The 23,500-nt window shown below is 38.4% G+C and overlaps 1 protein-coding gene across 1 annotated transcript in view; it reads right to left on the bottom strand.

Moving 5' to 3' along the window:
- Positions 1-9,183: 9,183 nt before the first annotated feature.
- Positions 9,184-23,500, bottom strand: part of ptchd4 (patched domain containing 4) — a 30,888-nt gene continuing 16,571 nt past the window's right edge. The window contains exon 3 of the mRNA XM_026319142.1: positions 9,184-10,859. Within this exon, the coding sequence (XP_026174927.1) occupies positions 9,184-10,859 (1,676 nt within the window). The remainder of the gene's footprint in view (positions 10,860-23,500) is intronic.

Raw genomic sequence — 23,500 nt, 5'->3', positions numbered from 1 at the left:
CCAGCAAATCAACACTATTGTAGTCATTCGACAGAAGTCCACACTAAGCCAGCTTCAAAACTGTGTTGAAATGTGAAAGCAACATGAGGTACTGATAAATTGTCCAATTGTCCTGGAACACAGTTGTGATGATATTTTGAAGTAGGTTTTCCTACATATGCATGGCTTTCAAAATAAAAGCGGGGAATTTAGTTTGTCATGTCACTGTTATACTAGCCAGGTAATTCTACAATTATTCTTTGATTGTTAGAGCACAAGTTGTACCCTGGCCTGTTCTTTATCACAAATAAATTCCATCAATAGGACTTGCACATATGATTAACTGACTATATGATTAACTTTATTTTGTGCATTTTGTCCATCTACATATTTTTCAAAAAAAAAAAAAAAAAATGCTGCCTGGAAATCATATAAACTTTAACTCCTGCTTTGCTGTGTTGACGCATCTAATTACAACTTTAAAGTTCTTTGACAAAATCTGCTTAACACAGCATTTGACAATCATTATAAATGGGTAATCTCAAAAATGTGTAGAGGCAACAAAAAGTCTTACATAGGTTTGTCATTTTTTTCTACATCATCTATACAGTAAAACACACAACAGCCATGAAGACCTGTGTAGGGAAAGCAGCATGTTTGCAGAGGGGTAGCTTCTTTCCTCAGCGTGAGCCTACACATGATGTGTTCAGACACCTTATTGAGTGTATGTGTGTTTTGGCAGTACTCAGATCCCAACACAGAGTCACTATATAGCGCATGTATAATTAAAACATAAAACTGGGCTTTGCATCACCCATATAGTGCAAGTGAAATATGCCTAGTGTACAGCTGTTCTATATTTATGAAACCAGAGGTGTATTTATTCTTTCAGATGCACATGAAAGGGATGCCTGGAAAATGTGAACACCTCTTGTATAGACATACCATTACTCTGGACAGGGCCGGAATTTAGCTGGCTTAGTGTGGACCTACTCTGATATCAAAATGACTAAGGGAGCTCTAATATCTGTGCATACTCTTTAAGATAAACAAAGATACAGAATTAGTTCCATGAATATCCAACTGAGCCTGAACACTGTTTTCACTCACTGCACAGCCATCAAGTTTCTATCATGATTCCATCATGTCTTAGCAACATTACACAGTGATATTGCAACCTATAAATAAAATAATATAGATTTCACAGCATACTCTCACAGTTTTCTTGTTCAGCAAAGGCTAATAGACTTTCAGGCTCTAGTGAAATATATATATACTCTATATATCTTCATATACTTCTCAGCACTGCTCATTGTCAAAATTCTTCAGCTTCTTTCTTTAGGTAGGGATGGAGAAAATGAAGGAGAAACGAGAAAATTCTATGGAAGTAATTACCACAGCAGCCTATACCAGTGAATTCAGATTACTTCAATAAATTGTGGAGAAAAGCAATTTAAATGAGGGGGAGAGAATGGAGGGATACATTAAAAGGTAGGCAGTGGCTTTAACTAGATTATTGATTTCATATTTATTTATTTATTTATTCATATATCTGCGGGGTACAGGGGGAACTGCAGATATATTATATAACCTAATAAATGAATAAACTGTACAAATGAGCCACACAATGGGGGAGCACATTTTAAAGCTGGGACCATGCAGGCACAATAATGATGATAAAGACATAAAGGAGGAAGAGCGGTGGTGGTGTTAAAGGAAGGTGCACAGGAGGGGAGGATGGTGATGTGTAAAACAAGAAAGGGGAGAGGAGGTGAGAAAGAGAGGAGGTGCTGTGAGAGGGGAAGAAGAGGAGAGAGGATGCATGAATAATCCACTGGAGAATCACGACAGGATTAAGACAAGGTAGGAGCCAAAAATATCCACGTCCAAGGCAGCTTGGCGCAATAACACTGCAACAGAGCACAACAAAACAGCAGCCACTCCTGCTGCCAGTCGCCATCAGCTCAGGAAGTAAAACATTAGGGGGATTATAAAAAGCAGCTATGATGTTGCTGTGTACAGTAAAACCTCCAGTGCCATGCAGTATAAAGCCTAGACTCACACCAGTCTATTTCCTCTACTGCTGGTTTTGAAAGAATGAGACTGAAATGAAATGGCAGTTCCACATGCAGACTTTTAAAGGGCGCTCCAGCCATTTCACAAGACACTAAACTTTCAAGCCCTTTAATGCTTCACTTGATGTTATGTTGAAGTATTGCATTTCCCATAATCAAATTCTCACACACTAAGCGCTATACTGCAAACTAATGGTGGGCCATGATCCCAGCATGAAAATGTTGGTTTGTTTCTAAGTGTGTGTAGAGTGTTCAGATTCACAATAGAAGCTAACAAGGCATTTTTGTGCCAGGAAAACTTGTGGGATAATTCAACCCTGCACCTAAAAGTTAGGATGTTTTTATACCATTCTTTTTACAATATTTGTGCCAAATCCCCTAACTTTATGCATGTAAAGCAGTAATGTACTGCAGTACCCTGTTAAAATGTTTCTTCTGAAAACTAATACGAGTAATATCCTTTTCTTCTGAGGAAAGTTAACTTGACTCAAAACAGTAAGAATGCCATTGTCTTGACAGAAGTGGTAAAATCTACCCTTTTCACGAGGGTGACGTTCTTCCAAAACAAGCAGATCTGTATTTGTTACAACTGACAGCAACTTTCCACACCCTTCAAATAAATTAAGTCAGTAAGAGTCATTACATCAGCAAAGGGCAGCAACATTTCTTGCAGTACCGCACTCATTCGACATCCCCCTTCACTGCAAAACTTCCCATCATCCCTGCTGCTGAAATCTTCTCAAATTCAAATGAGGGCTTACCTCCTGTTTTGCTGGCAGCCTTTAACTTATCTCTTCCTCCCCCTAACACTTCTTTCATCATTGCCTCCCTCTTTTCCCTCCTCTCTGTCACTGCAGTCAAATGAGGTAAATTCTTCCTGCTGTTTGGTAAGAGGCACAGACTAGCAAAACAGAGTTCAAGCTCTGCCAGCTCCTTAGAAGGCAACCAGAAAAGCAAGCAACACAAAGACTGGCGATTTCCTGTTCTCTGAACAGTGTACCTCGGCGACGTGTTTGTGCACAATACGAAGTCATGCAAAGCTGTGACATTAGCATTTACATAAGATAAGGGAATGTTAATGATGAGTGGGGGTGAGGAGAAGAGGATTACAATGTTAGCAACATTTTAGCACGTGAACCATAATTTCTGGGCACAAGCATGCACACTTTTCTTTCAGTGTCATAGCAACAACTTAAGTACAGCTTCATGTGATTGTTGTAAGCTGAGCAGTAATGAGTACTACATTAACAATGAAGAGCTTTTTTCTAACAATATCAAAAACAAGACATTTCCACACAGCTACTCACACGCCACACAAAAAAACTAGCCTCGTCTCTTCACAGTGTATCTTTATCGCACCTGGTTCTGAAGATGAACGTTACATTAAAAGATCAGTCACAACACAAAACACTCCACCTTAAAGATACCAACATCTTGTGCGTGTGTCCAGTATGTGTGAGGCAATGATTATATGAAGAGCACATACTTAAGAGGAATACCACCCAGTTTGAGAGACCATTCTTCTTAGGTACACAAAGTCAAATCATGACCATGACTCCCAAAGCAAACTTCAGCTACAGATGTTATTGAGTAACTGACATTACTCAGTACCTTTAGCTTGTGCTACTGGCACTGCTTTATTTTAGTATTCAAAGTGATCCTGCATATATCACTTGTCTACATGATAACCACTGTTCAGCTGAAGTTACACCTTCTCGCTCCAGAGAATGTTGTAGTCAATTCTGCGAACCTAAGGCGATATTCTCCTAACATAGACACTCACCCCACTACATTACCATGAGTAATAATTATGTTCTAGCTACTTTGTGTAATGCAAATGAAACAGTGCTAAAATGTGTAGTGTTATTTGATTTCATCGGTCTACAAAGAGCAAAACTGTAATATTTCAAAAAACATTCTAACTCCCAGGACTTTTTCGAATCATAAAACCAATGGGGAACAAAATCACTGGCAACACTCCACTATCATGTATGTATTTAAAAGATTGGATTGAACTTTTCCTGTTATTGACAAAAATTAGGATTTAGAAGGACTAAAACACGTTCCCACATGATTAGACTCAAGTGTTTACTTACTAAAGCAGCTTTTCTGTTTTTCCAAAATGCACAAAGTTATGTATTCTATGATTTGAGGGGGATTGACCATGTCTATAAAACTCACTGAGCCATTCATAATAACCACTTTGCATATGTACCTTTCTAAATTAGGTGGTATAGTGTATATAAGGCTCAGACATCAGCAAAGTTAAACTGACCAGCATTACTCAAGAGATAGACAGAGCTTGTAAAGCTTATAAAGTTCTGCACAGTATTAAAAAATGCTGAACTAGATGGCATTAAATAACAGGTCTGATGAATGAGGGGAACATGAGCCTATTTTGTGGCTTAGTTAGTTGACATACAAGATAGATGAGTTACAATAAAACAGTAATTTGTCCTCTGAGGCTGTTGTTGATACAGATTTTGCTTTGTAGATTATTCAACAAGAGAAGTGGTGACTGCATAATTTTATTGCCCTGTATTGTGGAAATATTGTGCTGTCCCTGGCTGTAGAAACTGAAAATGTGCTGGTGCATGGTCAACGGGCTTTGTCTGACTCACAGTACCTGCCTAAACACTGGATTTTAAAATACCACCAAAAGTGACTTCATGTTTCTATTAAATTTGTCCTCATTTGCTACTGGTTAGTGAACAAAAAGATTCTGAGGCAACATGACTATGTTATGGAGAAGAAATGCTGCATTTATGGATGCAAGTGAGTTTTCACATGATAATAAAGCAGGTGCATGATGTGACTAAAGCAACTTAAATTTACATCATATGTATTGGTATCAAGCTACTGTATATTTGAGCGTAGAAAAATATAAATATGGATAAATACACTGACAGTGTTACTTTTTGGAGCAGGATTCATGTCAGCTACCAGATCTTGTACCTCTTGAAATTTAGTTACAATGTACACAAGGCATGTTTATTTTTTAAAGATTAGGCTGGCTCTGTATCTTATTTTCTACAAATACCAAGAAAGGACCAAAATCATCAATGCATTGTTTTGGAACTAATGCCATATATGAGCATTACACTAAAGTACAGACCAATGGTCCTGGAAGTGCTCCATTTACTCCTGTGAAATATGTTTTTTTTAACTACAGGGAACAGCTGATTTTCAAAGTTATTCAGCCTTTTGGTAAAAGGACACACATATAGTTTCCTGTTTTTAAAAATTAACATTTGCTGTAGGGCCCCAGGAATCAATGTAATCTAAACATGGGAACCAATAGGTCTGGGGTATCGGAAAGTACTGACAGTCAAGCCACTGATTTTGGTCTTTTCTTGACAATAGCAACAAAAAAGTGCCTTAAGCCGGGTTTTCATCAAAGACTGAAAACACCATAAAGATGTATTTTAATTACTGTGCGTTACATGCTGCTTTGGTAAACCACTGGTCAGCCTCACTGCCTTGCCATAGGACACTAATATCTAATCATTTATAATGATACTATTACAATACACAATAGCCTAATCTGACAGACTGGGCATGATGCTAATTGTAAGAAAGTCTTGCTAGGCAATAGTTTCCTAATCAGCAAACAGTAAGAGGACACAAATTATCTAGTAATTAAGTTCCTGAAGAGTTAAGAATACTGATATTTTTGCTGCTAAGCTTTATCCGCCATAGAGCAGACAGACAGTCTAATATATTTCATGATGTAAATGGGAGATTACATTTATATTCTGTAAATATCTACCCTATGGTTTCATTAAATGTAATGGTTACAAAGCCAGATAGACCACTCTGTTTTTTAAAATAAAAAATGATAAATAATGAGTATATCTGATGATGACCTAGAGGTTATAGAGGAATCAGGGCACACAAACAATAAAATGGTGACCAAAGTTTCTCATATAAAAACATGAATCATCAACAAACATTAACACTGACGTGTGCGAGGAATAAGATTTAGTATACTTATAACATTCCACTGTTTATTACTGGCCTACTGTGTTAAACTTTTTTTCCCTTTTTATTTTTTTAAGAAAATTTCTGTCATTAAAAATCTTTCTGTAGTATGTTTTTCTTAGAAATATAAAAAGAGTAATTTACAGGTATTTTATAAATGAAATATCATCTGGCTTTTGTTTTGGAAGATATATGACTTATTTTGTTCATTTGGAGCACATGATTTTACAGAATATGCATTAAAACAACAAACATAAGTTAGTACAGTGTAGCAGAAATTAAAAAAAATATGCAGACATCATACAGATAAATTAAATACATGCATACATACAATATAATGCCATGCAAACACAGTCCATTTTGGGAAGTAAATTATTTAAGATTTGCATTTCTTTCCCATTTTTCAAACACTTCATGCTTTCTTGCTTTACATACATGACATGGCTTTTACATAATGTGCCATTCACTCCAGCTGCTATAGGTAGAACAAAAACATTTCTAAATAGGGCAAAGTCTGGTTGATGGTTCAAATACAATTCTTATTGGTAATTCAACACTTAGGTATTACTTCATCCATAAAAGCAGGAAATGTATTCATTGTAAGGTATGACAAGCAAACAAATATCTTTACTTTTGTCTCTAATTTCCTCATTTATTGATATTGATTCACACAAGCAGGGGGTATAATTGCCTTTTTCATAAGTAGTGATTTTTCATGAATGCTCGCACACATTTCTCCAATTTCAATGTTCCTCACTTATATTTGTTCCACTGTAAACATTTTAACTCCCTCCAGCTGTCCTGTGTGAAAACCATTCACTTTCTTGGTGGCAGCCCAAAAAATCCCCACAGCAGTGTCCCCTCAGTAACAGCATTTTAGGCACTAACCAGTCCCCTAATAACGTATTGACTGTTCTGCAATCAGCCACATCTGCTCACATACGGGGCCTCTCTATCACAAGCTTCCAGCTGAGCTCTGCCTGCCGAAGGTCAGTGGGAGATTGGAATCTATTGGGCTTGCTGACCTTGAGTGTATTTGTCTTGGGACAGCAGCAGAGATTTTTATCAGGCCTTAGCAGACATAGATATTGACTTTAACCTATGGGAGATGACAGCTGTTTTGGATTTCTAAGACTGAATATTGAAGAGTGATATTTAGAGGCAGATTCTTTTTTTTTAAATTATAGAGCAGGAAAATAATTACTACCGGGACAAGAATAGCTCCACACCTCAAGGTGATGATTATGGCCTTCATCTTCACTTTTACAAGGGTCTCCAAAGAAAACACAAGTCTTGCCACTGTTTCAATGGCTTATGTAACCCAAATACTTTTCTCACTGAGGTTTTTTCTACAAAAGAAGCTCTTTTTTCTTATGAAACAAGATTTAGCTGCTAACTGCTCCACTGTGTTTACCATCTAATTTCTAACTTTGTTCCTCTGCCGTTCAGTGCTGGGCACATAGTAGAAAGAGGCTCTGATAAAAAGCTTCCAAGGATCATGCTGCCTAATAAGTTGCAGGCTGTAAACTCAAAACCAAGGTACCACACAGTTCTGCAGAATTTAGTGGAACTGCAAACTTGGGTGATAATCTTTGAACTTGTTACTATAACTACTCCCTTCACTTTACACTTGATCAGCTGTCAACATAAAAATATTGATTAATGCAGCTTTAAGGCTAATAAAAACTTAAGTATTACAATGAAGCACATTAAATAACTAACGCTGTCTAGACAGATGGAGTGAATGACATGCCTCTCTGTGATTTTTTGTGTGTGATTACAAATAGTGTTTTTTTTACATCTTTAACAAAACTGGGAAAATTTAATTTCACTAGTTTTCCACCCTATTCAGATTCAGTGTACTGTACAAAAAGTGCCTCACTGTTTAATTTAAAGCCTGCTTTATAATTTGCTTCACAAACCTAAACAATACTCAAAAGCAATAATTGAAATTAGCGAGAATAATCCACCATTGATGGCTGATTTAGATGACGTTCAGTCTTATAGAGATTTGTTTGTTTTTTTTTTGTTGTTTTTTATAGAAATCTGCCAAACAAAGTTGCTGTACACTATTTGGCACCACTGATAGTACTGAATCACACATTGGAATTACCAGTCTCATGCCAGTGATCTTTTGTAAGTGGATCACGGACACATGCATGCTCTCACAAACTCTCTCAAACATTTCATTGTTATGAACCTACTAGAAAGTCAAGCCTTGGAGACACTCTTCACTTTTGGTTTTACTGGCCTGGTGCAAAAGCAGTTTAGGATTTACTTAAGTCATATGCTAAGAATCAGGCTTACTCCCTTTTCAAATACTGCTGCACAACAGTCACTTCTCACTTTCTCTTCAAATGCTGCAGCTCCTGGCAGTTCCATTTTGTCATTGCCTGAGACCTTATATGACCTCTGGAATAAAGCAGGAATATTTGCCTCCTGCTTATATAAACCTTGACAGTCCTATTCACACGATGCGATGTGCAAGATAATTCTTCATAATGGACACAGTGTATGCCATCTGCCCAGTTCAGCTGTTCAGCCAGTTTTAATGTTACAGAAAAGCATGTGCTGTGCTTTCGGTCCACATTTACTCTCTTTCCACAGAATTTGGGTTTGTTTCATTTGCTGTTATCAATGGAAGAAGGTGTGTGTGCAGTCTTTCTCTGCACAGTAGGACCCTTTTCCATTATCAATCCCAAGCACTTTCACCAACCTGTCTGAGTGTCCTTGGCTTAACAGACTGCTATGCTCCTCCCAAGAGATGCACATAGAATTGCTTATATTTAAAAGAACTAACATATTGTGTCATTAGACTTTACTGCCAGATTTAGCAAGCATAAGTTCTGGCAATTTACTCGTTTTTTATATACCAAACAGGTGGGAAAGAGCTTTAGAACCACAAGCATGTTGCAGATTGTGCAAATGAGATACACTGTCCAGACTGAAGGACTGAATGACTGACCAGTGGGGCTGCACTCTACTCTGGTCAGGTTAGCTGCTATTGGTTGGGAGGGATTAGTGCCCACTCTTCCATGGACGTTTCTGACTCCCCTGCACCTATAGAGGCAACTCACCATTGGAGAACACCTCTCATGGACCAATAACAGATGAATACCTACTGATACTCACTGCTAAAACTACATACTCAGACATTTGTCACATGATCAGGATTCTCTCTGACTTCGATGCACTCAATCTCCTCCCTTTCCCTTTCCCTCTCCCGTTCCCGCTCCCTCTCCCGCTCTTTCCGCTTGGCTCGTTTCTTTTTCTTGTGTCTCTTTTTGGATGGCGGGAAGAAGGTCAGGAAGACGGGCAGGATGACAAAGCAGTGCAGCACAGTGCAGCCCGCAGTGAGGAGGGAGCACTTGAACAGTGTGTAGGTCAGATTGGAAGGCACAAACACCAGGGGCATGATTCCAATCACAAAGCAGGATGTGTTCTGCAGGATGGCAGCCCCGTGCTCCTCCAGTGCCAACTTGATGCACTGAGTCCTAGTGTGCTCGGTGGCTAGCACAAAAGTGTACAGGTGTGGTGCACAGTGATCCATGGCAAAGTTGAGGGTGTAAATAAGGCACAGGATTGAGATGCTGTCCATGCCAACATTCCAGAGGGTCATCAAACCCAAGACACCAAGCTCCACAGATGTAACAGTGAGGATGAGCCAGAAGTTCCCCAAGGGGTTGAGGACCAGAAAGAAAGTGAGAATGAGTATAGTCAGTACACTGAAGCCTGAGGTCAGAATGGGCGAGATGACAGAGGAACTGTAGCGGTCCATGAACACAAACGTGGGATTGAAGGCAATGAACTTAATGCTATTTATTAGCATCAATGGACGAAGCTTTTCTAGAAGCTCTACCACCTCCTCACGTTTCTTCTCCGTTGTTCGCGCCACCAAGTACATCCGTGAGGCAATAATATCGTACTCATCTGTCTCACGGTTCTTGGAGAATATGATGTCCTCGGTGAAGTGCTGGTATTCTGGGCTGCGTAGGAAGGACCCCTTGAGAATAGTGATGAAGTCGCTCTTGGTTGAAGCACTCACATTCACCACCCGTAGATAGTGGAAAAAGTTGTCCATCCAGGAGATCTTGTTGAATCCATGACTCAGAGTCTTCAGGTGCTCCTGCACTGTGGAGTTCCAGTACTCGATGGGCTCATAAATGTAAAACCCGATCACAGGGCTGTAGTTACTGAAGTATTTCTGCTGGGTCAGAGCATATGAAACACTTGGAGAGTTGCTAGCCAGCAGGTTCACAATGTTTGATCCATCACTGATTTGTAAACATCCCATGAATGAGAAAGAGGCGTAGATGAGATACAGAATGACAACAAAGGGTTTGACATAAGTGTTGGTAATCCACTCTGTGTAGTGCTCTCGCAGGAAGTGCTGGATGAAGTGATTCTGGTAGGGGACACTGTCGTGGTGTGTGGACAAGTCATGGCCATCACTCATCATGGTTTTAAACCATGTGGGCTGGCGGTCCAGATACTCCACTGAGGGGATTTTACAACAGAATACACTGTGGTAGCGGTTCTGCTCCAGCTGTCCAGCAAACACCAGGCAAGAGCCGTAGAAAGAGAAAACATAGAAATAGTTGACCAGTATGGCAACACACATGCTCTGGCAGAAAATTTTTACAGATTCAATGTTGGTAAAAGGGCTAGCTCCCATGCCAAAGGTAATAATGTAAAGTGAGCTAGTCATGGTGTAGCACACCATCACATCAGCAAAAGCGTCTGCCACACGTTCCTTGAAAGGAAGATTTTCTCTTGTTCTCCTCCAGCCTGCCAGCAGTTCAAACACCCCTTTGGTTCCATGGCCTAGAAGAAAAGAGAGAGATGAACATTAATAGTGAAGTTGTCCATGTCTTGTACCACTGGGTAATGTGGTTATTTCAATGCTTTTTCTTAAAGTGTCCTGGTTAGTATCAGTATCAGTTTGTGTGGTTCAGTTGAACTGTGCTGTCATTTAATTAATTACAGCTTCATATTACACTACTGAACAAATAAGCACAAATAAGATCTAGATTTCTTTCAGTCTAGAAAGAAAGGAACATAAGATTCTACTGGTTCAATCATCATTCATCATCATCACCAAATATAATAAAATCATCTGGACAAGCCTAATTAGAGGAATAAACTATGACTCCTTCAGTATAAAGCATCTCAAATCTAGTGCTAAATAATGCTTCATTTTGATGCAGTTGCCACCACTGATGAGACATTTCCAAAAACTAAACCAAATAATTCATCAATTTTGGATGAATTGTGTAACTACATGTCTTGTCTAGTCCTTATTTAGGAACATTAAGGATATTGATAAAAAAAGAAAATTGGAATTTACAGTGGTTGGTACTTTATGCTTATAACTTTATTAGATACATGATCATACCTTGTTGGCAAATACACAGCAGTACAATAATAAGTAATTATTTTAAGTAACACCATTTTATATTTCGGTGTGATTTTTTTCTACACTCAACCAGGTGGTATCACATTTTACTGCAGAGTGTCAATAAAAGCAGTGAATAAAAAAGGACCCATTATTCTAAGACTCCATTACCAGCCCCTAGAGGCTGCCATTTTCAGTAAAGCCCTCATTACGACGAAGATAATCAGAACATTGATATTATTGGTACTTCAACTTGTACTGTAAGGCTGTTAAACATTTTAGTGATCCACCACAATGTAAATGTTTCAGCAAATGTTAACAGTGAATTTGGTCCATCTGTATGTTTTTCTGCCAATATCCACTTCAAAATATTCCCTCAGATCTAACAGGTGGATAGGCAAGGGAGAGGGATTGCCAGACATGACAGCATTATAAATTTCCTCTTGTTTGACACAGAGAAAGAAGTTAATTAACTATAAAGGATTAGGCCTATGTAATGAGTCGGCTAGATGGCTCTTCCTGCTTTTAGTTTTATGAAGCTGTACTGCAAGTCAATTAGTTAGTGTCAGCTGGTTTAGAGGCTGTGAAGAGAGAGGAAATTCACGCCCTGTTATTTCCACATTACACCCAGGGCATCCGCATGTGTTTCCCTTCACCAGTTTCCAAATGGGAAGTTAAATAGTGTGCCATTTTGTAGACATGATTTCAAAAGATTTGGGATTCATTACAGTGACTGATTGCGAGCAGGTGAAGGTAGATAATAACAATGAGCCCATGTGGTAAAGTGTCCTGGTTAGTATCAGTACTAACACTACTAGCACTGCTACTTCTGACAAAGATATTTCTATCAATGCACAAGCTAGTGCTACATAACCTTTACTTTACTAATATATTCACTTACAATAGAATGCATATACATTTATTACATTTGTAGTGGAATAGCCGATAAATTAGATATGTGAAGCAATACATGGTCTGCAGATTTCACACCTATCTTTTCTCTGCCATTGCTCAAATCTGAGCTACAGTATCAGGATATTTACCACAAGGACTTTAATCTGACAAAGTTGAATATTGTGTCCAGTTACATTCTTTGCAAATTAAAACTGAATGATAACAAGTAAACAGACAAATGGAAAACACAATTTATTCTTATACTTTAAAGTCTTACTTAGCACCGTGTGTCTGGAATCAAATGATGGCTCCTGATTACTAAAACAGTATGCTCTGCAGCAGAAATATCTCTTCAGAAGTTGACATTACTGCTATTAAGAAAAATCTTTCAGTGTCAGGTGAGTTATTTGAAAGTGCTATGGATGCTGAGTAGGATGCTGAGATCCTACTTGCAAGGAAGGAATGAGTAAACTTGGCAGTCCATCTAAATCACCTTCGAGATTTTAGCTACTAAAAACTGTTTTAAATATTATCAAGTGTTTTAGCTTCTCTCATAATGAACTCAGATGATGTATTATGGTAAAAAATTGAGTGAATCCAGCTTCTTCTGCGGAGAGAGCAGGTAGCCGTGGTAACACCACATAAACAGGAATGACTACACGTTAGAGGCTGGATTAGATTAGAGTGAACAGGTCTGTTCAAACAGCCAGAGCTTGAAAATGATTAGATGTATTAAGGAGAGTCAGTCTGCTGTAATGCTGCAGAGCTGAGTGACATGGACACTGTGTGTGAGAACAAACAGCGCCTTTTCAAGTAACCCTTGCGACAGGCAAGAACAATGTCTGCAACCATGGAAACACTGGTGGCCTCAAAATGCTTGACATAATTGAAAATGTGACAAAAATTTCATTGACTGTTTCCTTCCATTTTTGTTGCCTAACACAAGACTAAAATTAACAACAATCAAATAACTAATATACATATAATTTTGACAGAAGATGAAAAATCCAAAATGCCACCTGGAGGAAAAATAGTTACCTTTTGTTAGTTTGGGCTGCTGAAGCTCAGCACTGTGAAGAAAACTGATAATTTTTTTAGGAAATACAAACACATGACAGGAATGAGGGTGTCGGGAGTAACACAGCAACTGAAGCTGAGAAAGAGACCGCATTCCCATTAGCCATGATTATTGCAGTGACAGAACTAAATCCGTCGTAAACAATGGAGCACTTAAAACCACAACTATGAATCTTCAGGGAAGACCAGAGTCACATTCTTGTTGTGCTCGCCATCTTCACCCACACACAAACACACAAGCAAAGGAACACATCTGTATCCTTTTACCTCCACCCTTTTCTCTGTATATGAGACTACAGTTAGTGTAACATTTGACAGGTACAGTAAAGAACTAACAACACTTGGCCCTTAAAATCTGCAAAGAGCTGACTGCAGTGACAGGAGATTGTATTTACATGATAACAACCGTCTACATCGATGTCTAACTGCAAAAATGATCAAACCATGTTTTTCATGTTGCACCATTAGTGGTTTTCTGAGTGATGTTGCTATTAAGGAGATGAGGTTATGCCCTCAGTATTTTTTGTGATTTATGTTCTGGGTTCCATAGCTAAAAAAGTTTTTGTTAGTCAGTTTTAACTCTTCTGGCGACTTCAGTTCACTCTTTGAGACAGTAAACAATATAATTTTTGTGGTGTCCCTCAGGGATCAGTCATGGGTTCCCTGTTATTTTCTCGGTACATGTTGCCCTTTTTAGTCACAAAATAGAATGCCACTTTAAATGTCTCTATACATCAGCAAGTGTCTAATCACAGCTTAGTAGACATCAACAAGGCATCATGGGCACTGAAACAGAGATCATGGGGCTTTACTAGGATGGCTTGGAGGGTGGTGTCTTTTTAATTCACTTTTTAAAACTAAAAATACAAGAGAAAAAGTGTTAATTAATTAGTTAATGTGCTCTCCATAATCCACAAATGTTTTCATTTCTTGGTAAGTAGTAGTATTACTTTAGCATATCATTAGCTAACTATGTTATTGTAAGCATATCTAGTTACAAGTTACTATATGGAAAAATCCTGTTGTGAACATCACATACTGTGGAGAGAGCTAGTCTAACACTTGTTGCCACTGTTACATTTAAGTAGAATTTTCTACCCCCCCTTTACTGGATTTTGGTAAAATTTACCAGAAAGGCATCTGCTAAATTAATCAATTTGCCTTATTATCACAGCTTTTAAATGTCATGTAAATGTGAAAAATTGAGTCTAAGGAATTGTGAAACTGAAATTCTAAGGATAAATATACAATACAGTAAACGTAGGTCTACATCACATTGTTTAAGTAACCTATGTATCTCTATAGTAAACTTCTGAACTGCATTTAATTTTGAAAAACATCATGTTATTACAATTGCTTATATTGTATAAATACTGTAATAATGCTGTGACATTAGTGCCTTGTAGCCCTTACCTTGCACAGCTGCTGGATCCATATGAATCCAATGGGGCAAACCCATCAGCATCCTATAAGGCCTCATGATGGCCTAGGATGAAGACAGCAAGAAGATGTCTTACCCAATCACCTGCCAAGTAATGGTTTGAGTCTCTGCCCTTTCAAAATGGCCCTCTCAGATGGTTCTGTGTAGAAAACCATCTGGCACATGAGATTATTGCAGCCAAAAACAAAAAGAATAAAACTATTCTGTTACATAATTTCTATATCTTCTTTACAGATATTCCACTGTTTAGGATGTTGACATTTTTCCTGTGATGTGTTGCTTTAGCCTTTTTAATACATGTTATAATACATATATAATAATACATAATTATTATAATTAATAATAATACATATTATATTGGTTTTTTTTCATTTTTATACCATTCAAGACAGAAAAGTCAGCTAGAGATGGAGTTTTCCAACAAACTTATGTTAGATTTTTTCAGCGATAGTTTGCAAAATGTGTTGACATGAAGATGGCTTTACCAAAAGTTACGGTAAATTTCAAATGATAAATCTGTCACTATTACAACTGTAAACAGCATACTGTGCCTAATTGTTAAAGCTTGACAGACTTAGAAAAAATATTGGTTAGTTTTATGGCGCTGTCATTGCCTACACTGCTGATATTTCCAATTGAAGTGAATATCCAATTGTATGGTGCTAAATTAAAGAGCTTTTTAATTACTCCTTTCCCTGGTCCCAGTACCTGTTAACAATGTCTGAAGTCTTGTCTGGCTGATGTATCTGAATGAGAAAGATGTAATCTTGGTGTTATATTTTGTACTAAGCTGTAATGTTGTGCTCAGGTTACATGAGAAGTGCAGTCTTGTTTTTATTGAATTGAGGCATATCACCAAAATAAGGTTATGATCCTTTCAATTGTACAGGAGGTCACACATACTTTTATCTTGACTATTATTATGCACTTTATACAAGTCTCAGCAGGCACTTAGACTCATGACCTCAGCATTTCTGAAATCCTACCCTGTCAATGGGCACTTTATTGTGGTAATTCTCCAACCATAAATATTGACTGGCCTATGGATAACAACTGCTAATTTCACACATAACACTGATTAGCTTTTAAACCAAAGCACAACTTGAGAGCTTCTATACAACCTCTGCATCCTTTTATTAAATCAGCTGTTCCTGTGCTGTCTGCCAGCCACTACAGCAGTGTGTCAGGAAGCTGGGATGGCTAAAGTGAGAACGATGAGAAGCTGTAGCTCAGAATGAAAGGATGAAAATGCAACAGGCATTGTATCTCAAGCCTCTCCAAAATGCAGGTATGAGCCCTAATGGATTGTAAGAGGGCAGTTTGTCAACAGCTGTCCTGCAGACTATTTTCTACCAAGAAGAGAGGCGGGGGGGGGGGGGGAGTCTTACACTTTCACATGCCTGACCATGGCACTGCTATTATGGAAGCCCTGGTTGAATTTGCCCTCCTTTCCCCCGCTGGATCCCACCAAAAAGCCACTGAGTCATTAAACTAAATTACAGCTCTAAAACTTCTATGGCATTCACACACCTGTACACATCCATCATGTGTGCGAGAGAGCGTGTGAGCTGCTCCCACCCACTGTAGATTCTTCCAGTCAGGTCAACTGTTAACCATCCCACCTTGATATGCCACCAATGCACAGAGGATGACCATCCTCAGAAGAGTGATCCAAACTAAATAAAGACTGATTCCCTATTTGGCTTTAAGCACTCAAGCAAACATAAAAATACATTTGTGCTTATGTTTGAATAGTTTTGGATATTTTATATAAGAGAAATCGAATTAGAATCCAAGTTCGCATTTGTGTAGAGCTTTCCTGGCTGGTTTAAAGTAAAGATTTGACCTACAGATATTGCTAGAGGCAAAGTCAGGGCATAAAAAGTCATTGAAAATCATCCAGAACGCACATACACTCACAATCCCCCCATTACAATTTGTGGTGAGAAACACCAGGCAGACATAACCTAATAGCAGACACACACAAGACAGGCTGGCAAATGCAGTGAGGGATGGATTTAATAAAGGTAAAAACAAAGTCCAGGTGGAACTCAGAGCAGACAAGGACAATCTGGAAGAAAAGTCAAGACAAACTGAGGTGCTAAACCAACTAACAGCCTGGAGAATTTAGAGTCCGGAGAAAAACAGACAAAGGCAGAGTCCAAAAAAAAAAAAAAAGAAAAAGGCAAGATATCCAAAACCAAGAGATCAAAAAAGCAAAACAGATAACTATGGCTGAAAATCTTTGGCTGGGTAAGTATGATAAACTGATAAACCTGAATTAAAAGGAAGAGGTCTGAAATATATACAGTACACAGGAGCCGGTGAGCATTGAGGAAACAGGTGAGTAGTAAATCAGGTGCCTGGAAGTGAGAAAAAAGACCAGGGACATCTGGTGGCTGGACAGGAAATGATGGGGGCTGAGAGAGGAATCCTGACAACTCCCATGCAATTTAGTGACAACATTATCTTGGCTTTTGAATCTGGCACAGTTTGAAACAGATTTTATGGAGCTCACCCTAGGTGTGAAAAATTTAGGAATTTTTATTTTCAAGTCTTCTCCCTGTCTCTCTCTCGAGCAGCATAGTATATCAATCTAATAAAGTAGCTTCTGTGCCTGCTGTGTGCATGTATTTCTGCATGTCTGTATGGCTCTTTGTTTCTATCTGCCTCAAAATAGATAACTTGTCTCCATCAATCATATGGCACCACACTGAAATAGGACTTGAAGCAGGATTATACTGAGATATAGGCCAACATGTAAAAAACTCAAACTTTGTAACAATGCCTGTATTTTGGATATTGTTATATTTCAAATCAATGATGCAACAAAAAACATCCTTGCATTTAACTGATGCCTCATCCATAAGAGACCTTTTCAAACTCACACAATCACATATATAGCTGTCAATTCTTTGCAGGTCTCTAGCTTTGTGAGACATTGGTCTGTCCATGCAGGATCAGATTTCTTTTTCCCCTTGACTCTGTCTGTTACTTAATTCAGAACTTAATTAAGTCACCGGAGAGGCTGATCTTTAGCAGATGTCAAACCACACTGAGCATGTAATGCACAGACCACACGAATCAGTGAAATGCCTTTAATTGTAGCAAAATTTTTTCCATGTGGTTAATATTTCATATGACTGTCACAGCAATTCCACATATCAACCAGAGTCTAAGATAGTGTTGCACGGTGTGCTGACACAAGAAATGCATCGCAGTACCTTTCTAGTATCTTGATTAATTAATAAGAGCTGTATATCTGTTGCTGTGCGGCTCGGGCAGCGCTGTGTGCTTGCAGGTCTTTGCTTCACACCAGGCACAGTGGACATGTCGGCTGTTTTTTTTCTCTCATGCTCTGGCAGCTTTCATGATAAAAATCTGAAAAACAAACAAAACAAAACAAAAAAACCCAACAAAAAACAAAGGCATAGCTGCAAGTGCTCTTCTCCGTTGTCTATGGCTTGTAATCAAAGCAGTGGCACAAAGTGAAATTTGGCATTAGTTTGCTTATGTAGCTGACAGGGGCAATTGTAGTATCAGGCTTTAAGGATGCTCAGCCCACAAGGAGAATGTGGTATTTATACAGGGCCTTATGCTCTGTCCCAGTGGTCTATCTGGTGACTAAACCCTGCTCTCTCCCCTTGTTTCCATCACTCTCCTCTCTCTTTCTTTGTGCTGTCAACGAAATAGCAAACTTAACATTCAATCACAGAATCTTTAATCTGATAAGCAGTATGAACTGATCCATGTTGATTAAAAACATCATTCTAATGGAATATTAGGTTGATATGAGCAATGTGGTCATGTAGTTTCATTTTGATCTTACCTTCTCACCTGAAACTGGTTTTCTGTAAAAAAAAAAGTATATCCATCTACGGAAGTAGAGATTTCTGTCATTGAGGGTTTGCCCAATGCCTGGATTCACTGTCTATAAATGTGTCCATAAATTCTCTGTGTAGCTGCACAGCCAATATGTGTAATTTCATCATAAAAACTGCATGAAACTTATCAATGCTTTTCTAATTTCCCATGTGGCATAAAGTTATCCTTAGGTGTACTGTAAATATAAAAGTTTTCTTTCATTTGTTAACGAAGAATAATAATTGCAATGCTTTATAATACTACACGGATTTAGTATTTTATCTCTACTAAAACTAAAATAGTAAAGTTCAGCAGTTACAGTCGCTGATTACTGTGCAAGTGTACAGATAAGTCAGCTAACTTTGTTTGACAATATTCACACCATAGAGCTGTAACCACACACTTCTAAGACAGTAATAACAACACAGTGTTCACAGTCAGAACAGGCAGCAACAGTATTTGCTTTTCAACTTACTTATGGATTTAATCTCCACCATGAAATCCATTGCTACCTCCTTCTACACTGCTTTTATGTGCATAGCAAATTACATAACAAGTTCACAAAATCAACATGTTCTGAAATCTGACATTAGTTAATAGGCTTAATGATTAATAATTCTCTTTATTTTTTACTGCTGCTGAGATGAAGTAGCCGACAGTCAGGACAAGCCTATGGACACTGCAAAGTGCGTCTGTAAAAGATGTTTCAAACCAACGGCACCAACACATCCAACTTGGCAAAGCATCTCACTGACTGACGTGCTGACTTGTACAAATAATTTAAAGAGCGACATTGTAGCGATTAGTGAATGTCATAGATATGACATATGCCATGTGTAACTAGTGACCTTTTTTGCCATCACAGTTTGATGAGGAAATTAAAGGCAACTGTCTTATTTAAGTTTTTAACTGTTAACTACCCAATGTGACCAACATAATTCACTCCTGTTGTGTTAATGCCTCCTTTCACATTCTCCACAGCACTGACATTGTCAAAATCTTGTTTCTTTGTTTTGTGCTTATTAAATTCCATGTTCTGTCATCTGTAATTCCATTAATTTTCCTAATGGTTTAGTTTTTTTCCATCCCATCTTCTCAGTAGTGTTATCGATGGTAAGTGGTTTCCGGGTAAGTGATTCCACTTCCTATTGCAAGTGTGTTGTGCTGTGTGTGCCATATAGTTCATCTACAGATTAGCAACAGACTAGCTTTAGTCTAACACACCTAAAAACTAACTAAACTCTCTAAACAATTCATTAACCGCTACACATTCTGGTACTAGCCAAGTACCCTTCTATTTTGCCTCAATCCTACTCCCTACCAAATTGATCATGTTGTTGACAGCGCTGTAGCCTCACTGCGTGAAATGCTTGATACTGTGTCCCCTCTGAAAAAGAAGTTAGTGAATCAGAGGAGATTAGCTCCATGGTATAATTTACATATTTGTACCTTAAAGCAGCATCATGAAGGCTGGAAAGGGAGTGGTGTTCCACAAATTTAGAAGAATTTTATCTAGCCTGGAAAAATAGTCTATTACAAATAAATAAAAGCTCTCCGTAAAGCCAGAACTGCATACTATTCATCACTAATAGAGGAAAATAAGAACAATCCCAGGTTTCTTTTCAGCACTGTAGCCAGGCTGACAAAAAGTCACAGCTCTGTTGAGCCCAGTGTTCCCTTAGCTCTCAGCAGTGATGACTTTGAGTTTCTTTACAAATAAAATCACAACTATTAGAGATAAAATTCATCAAATGCTTCCTATAGCTGCCATAAATTAATCTTCTACTACAGTAGCTCTTGAATCATCTATAAGACCTCAGTTATGTTTAGACTGCTTCTCTCCCATAGATCTCTCTGAATTCACATCAGTAGTTGCTTCATCTAAATCATCAACGTGTCTCTTAGACCCCATCCCAACTAGACTGCTTACAGACACGCTGCCATTAATTAACTCATCTTTATTAGACTTGGTAAATTTATCTCTAGTATTAGGCTACGTACCACAGGCCTTTAAGACTGCAGTAATCAAACCCTTACTCAGAAAGCCTAGTCTTGATCCAGGAGTCTTGGCTAATTATAGACCAATATCCAACCTACCATTTTTTTCTAAAATTCTTGAAAAAGCTGTTGATAAGCAGCTATCAGACCACTTATACAGGAATGAACTATTTGAAGATTTTCAATCAGGATTTAGAGCACATCATAGTACAGAAACAGCACTGTTAAAAGTCACCAATGATCTTCTCTTAGCCTCTGATAATGGACTTGTTTCTATACTTGTCCTCCTAGACCTTAGTGCTGCATTTGACACTATTGACCACAGCATCTTATTACAGAGAGCATGTGACTGGTATCAGAGGAACAACATTAAATTGGTTCCAATCCTATTCATGTCCATGATGAACCTTTCACGCGCACAAAATTTAATTATGGAGTTCCACAAGGTTCTGTGCTAGGACCGATTCTGTTCACCTTGTACATGCTTCCTTTAGGCAATGTTATTAGGAAGCACTCTATTAATTACCACAGCTATGCAGATGACACTCAGCTGTACCTATCTATGAAACCTGATAACACAATCCAGTTAACCAGACATCAGGTGTGTCTAACTGACATAAAGGCCTGGATGACCAGTAACTTTACTTTTAAATTCAGAGAAAACAGAAGTTATTCTATTTGGGCCTAAAAACCTCAGAAAGAGCTTTTCTAAAATTATAGCTACTTTAGATGGCATAGCCCTGGCCTCCAGCACTACTGTGAAAAACCTTGGTGTTATTTTTGACCAGGACATGTCCTTTAACTCACACATAAAACAAATCTCTGGAACTGCCTTCTTTCACTTGCACAATATTGCCAAAATATTGCTCCTGTCTCAAAATGATGCAGAAAACTAGTCCATGCATTTGTTACCTCAAGGCTAGATTACTGTAACTCATTACTATCTGGATGTCCCAGTATCTCCATAAAAAGCCTCCAGTTAATCCAGAATGCCGCAGCCAGAGTCCTGACAAGAACTAGCAAGACAGATCATATTTCTCCTATATTAGCTTCTCTTCATTGGCTCCCTAAAATACAGAATAGAAGTTAAAATCCTTGTTCTCACACACAAATCCCTTCATGATCAAGCTCCTTCATACCTTAAAGACCTCATAGTACCATATTATCCTAATAGAGCACTTCGCTCTCAGATCGCAGGTCTACTTGTGAATGACAGGCAGAGCCTTTAGCTATCAAGCTCCTCTCCTGTGGAACCAGCTCCCAGTCTGGGTTCAGGCAGGCAGACACTCTCTGTACTTTTAAGGCTAGACTTAAAACCTTCCTTTTTGACAAAGCGTATAGGGCTGGCTTCAGGTAACCCTGAACCATCCCTTAGTTATGCTGCTATAGGCCTAGACTGCCTGAGGACTCTCCATCGGTGCACTGAGCTCCCCTACCCTAACCCGCCTTCCCTTCCCTTCCCCTTTCCTCCCCTCTCACATGTATATTCCACCACTGAATGTCACTAACTTTGTGCTCTCTCTCTCTCTCTCTCTCTCTCTCTCTCTCTCTCTCTGTACCTTCTGCAGGTGTCCCCGATCCTGGAGCTGTATATCGCTGATGTGCAGTTACTGGTCCCACCAACCTGCAGTGTCTATTTGTTGTTTATTGTTGCTGTTCTTTTCTCTCTCCTCTATCCACTCACCCCAACCGGTCGAGGCAGATGGCCGCCCAAACTGAGCCTGGTTCTGCTGGAGGTTTTTTCTTCCGTTAAAGGGAGTTTTTCCTCTCCACTGTCACTAAGTGCTGCTCATAAGGGAATTGTTGGGGTTTTTTTTGTTTTTTTTTTGTGAAGTGCCTTGAAATGATTTGTATTTTGATTTGGAGCTATACAAATAAAATCGAATTGAATTGAATTGAATTGAATTGAGGGACTTATAGGCAGGTATTGGTATCGAAGTGACAACACTAGTCTGAAAACATAAGAGAAAGCTGTCACAGTCTTTTTCAGCAATTTGTGACATTAGGTGCACAATAATCCCAAAAATATACAGTTACAGGCAGAATGATGCACGGTGACCTTTTACTATCCATCCATAAAAAATTCAAGACCACTCTGTGATGCTATATTTAAAGCTTTGGAGAGGGCTCCTTTTAAGACCTCACTTTCTGCTGAACCTTCCATTAAAAATGGATTAACCCCCAAACGCACCTGCTTATTGATTCTCATTGGTAAAAGTGGCTCCTATCCTGGTCTATAGTCACACAAATGGCAAATCTAATGAGAGGGTAATGTAGGAGGTGGTATAATGTGACTTGTTCCTCATGCTCCTAATCTTCCTTTATGAAGTTACAAGGCATTTTTCCATAGTACTCATATATTTAAATAAAGCCTATATCATGATTTAGTCCACAGAGCAGTAGTTTTCTGATAGTCCAAATTATTTGGCAACTTTGAATTTGAAATGGTCTTGTGAGGTCTGGTATAATTTATGGTATTTCTTGTATTGTCTGAAAAGAAAAATGTCATTTCAATTGTGTAAGTTAACAAAAAAATATATATAAATATATAAATGAAATAAAAATAGCGATTGGTTTCTGATGCTTTAATATGGGCCGATTGAATTAATAACACTGTTACCAGTCAGTCTGAGAAAAGTAAGCTTCTATTTCAACCTATATCTAGTTTTCAATGAAAACTTATTCACATGAAAAGCATTGACAACTACATAGTTGTCCACAGCAATGACAAACTGTATTTAGAGTAATTGATGTCTGAAAATTAAGCAGCTGTCATCATGTGGCTGATGACCACTG

Source organism: Mastacembelus armatus, chromosome 24, assembly GCF_900324485.2.
Source record: "Mastacembelus armatus chromosome 24, fMasArm1.2, whole genome shotgun sequence".
In the NCBI taxonomy this organism is placed as follows: domain Eukaryota; kingdom Metazoa; phylum Chordata; class Actinopteri; order Synbranchiformes; family Mastacembelidae; genus Mastacembelus; species Mastacembelus armatus.
Note: the sequence above shows the minus strand (reverse complement) of the source record. Positions and strands in the feature narration are given on the sequence as shown.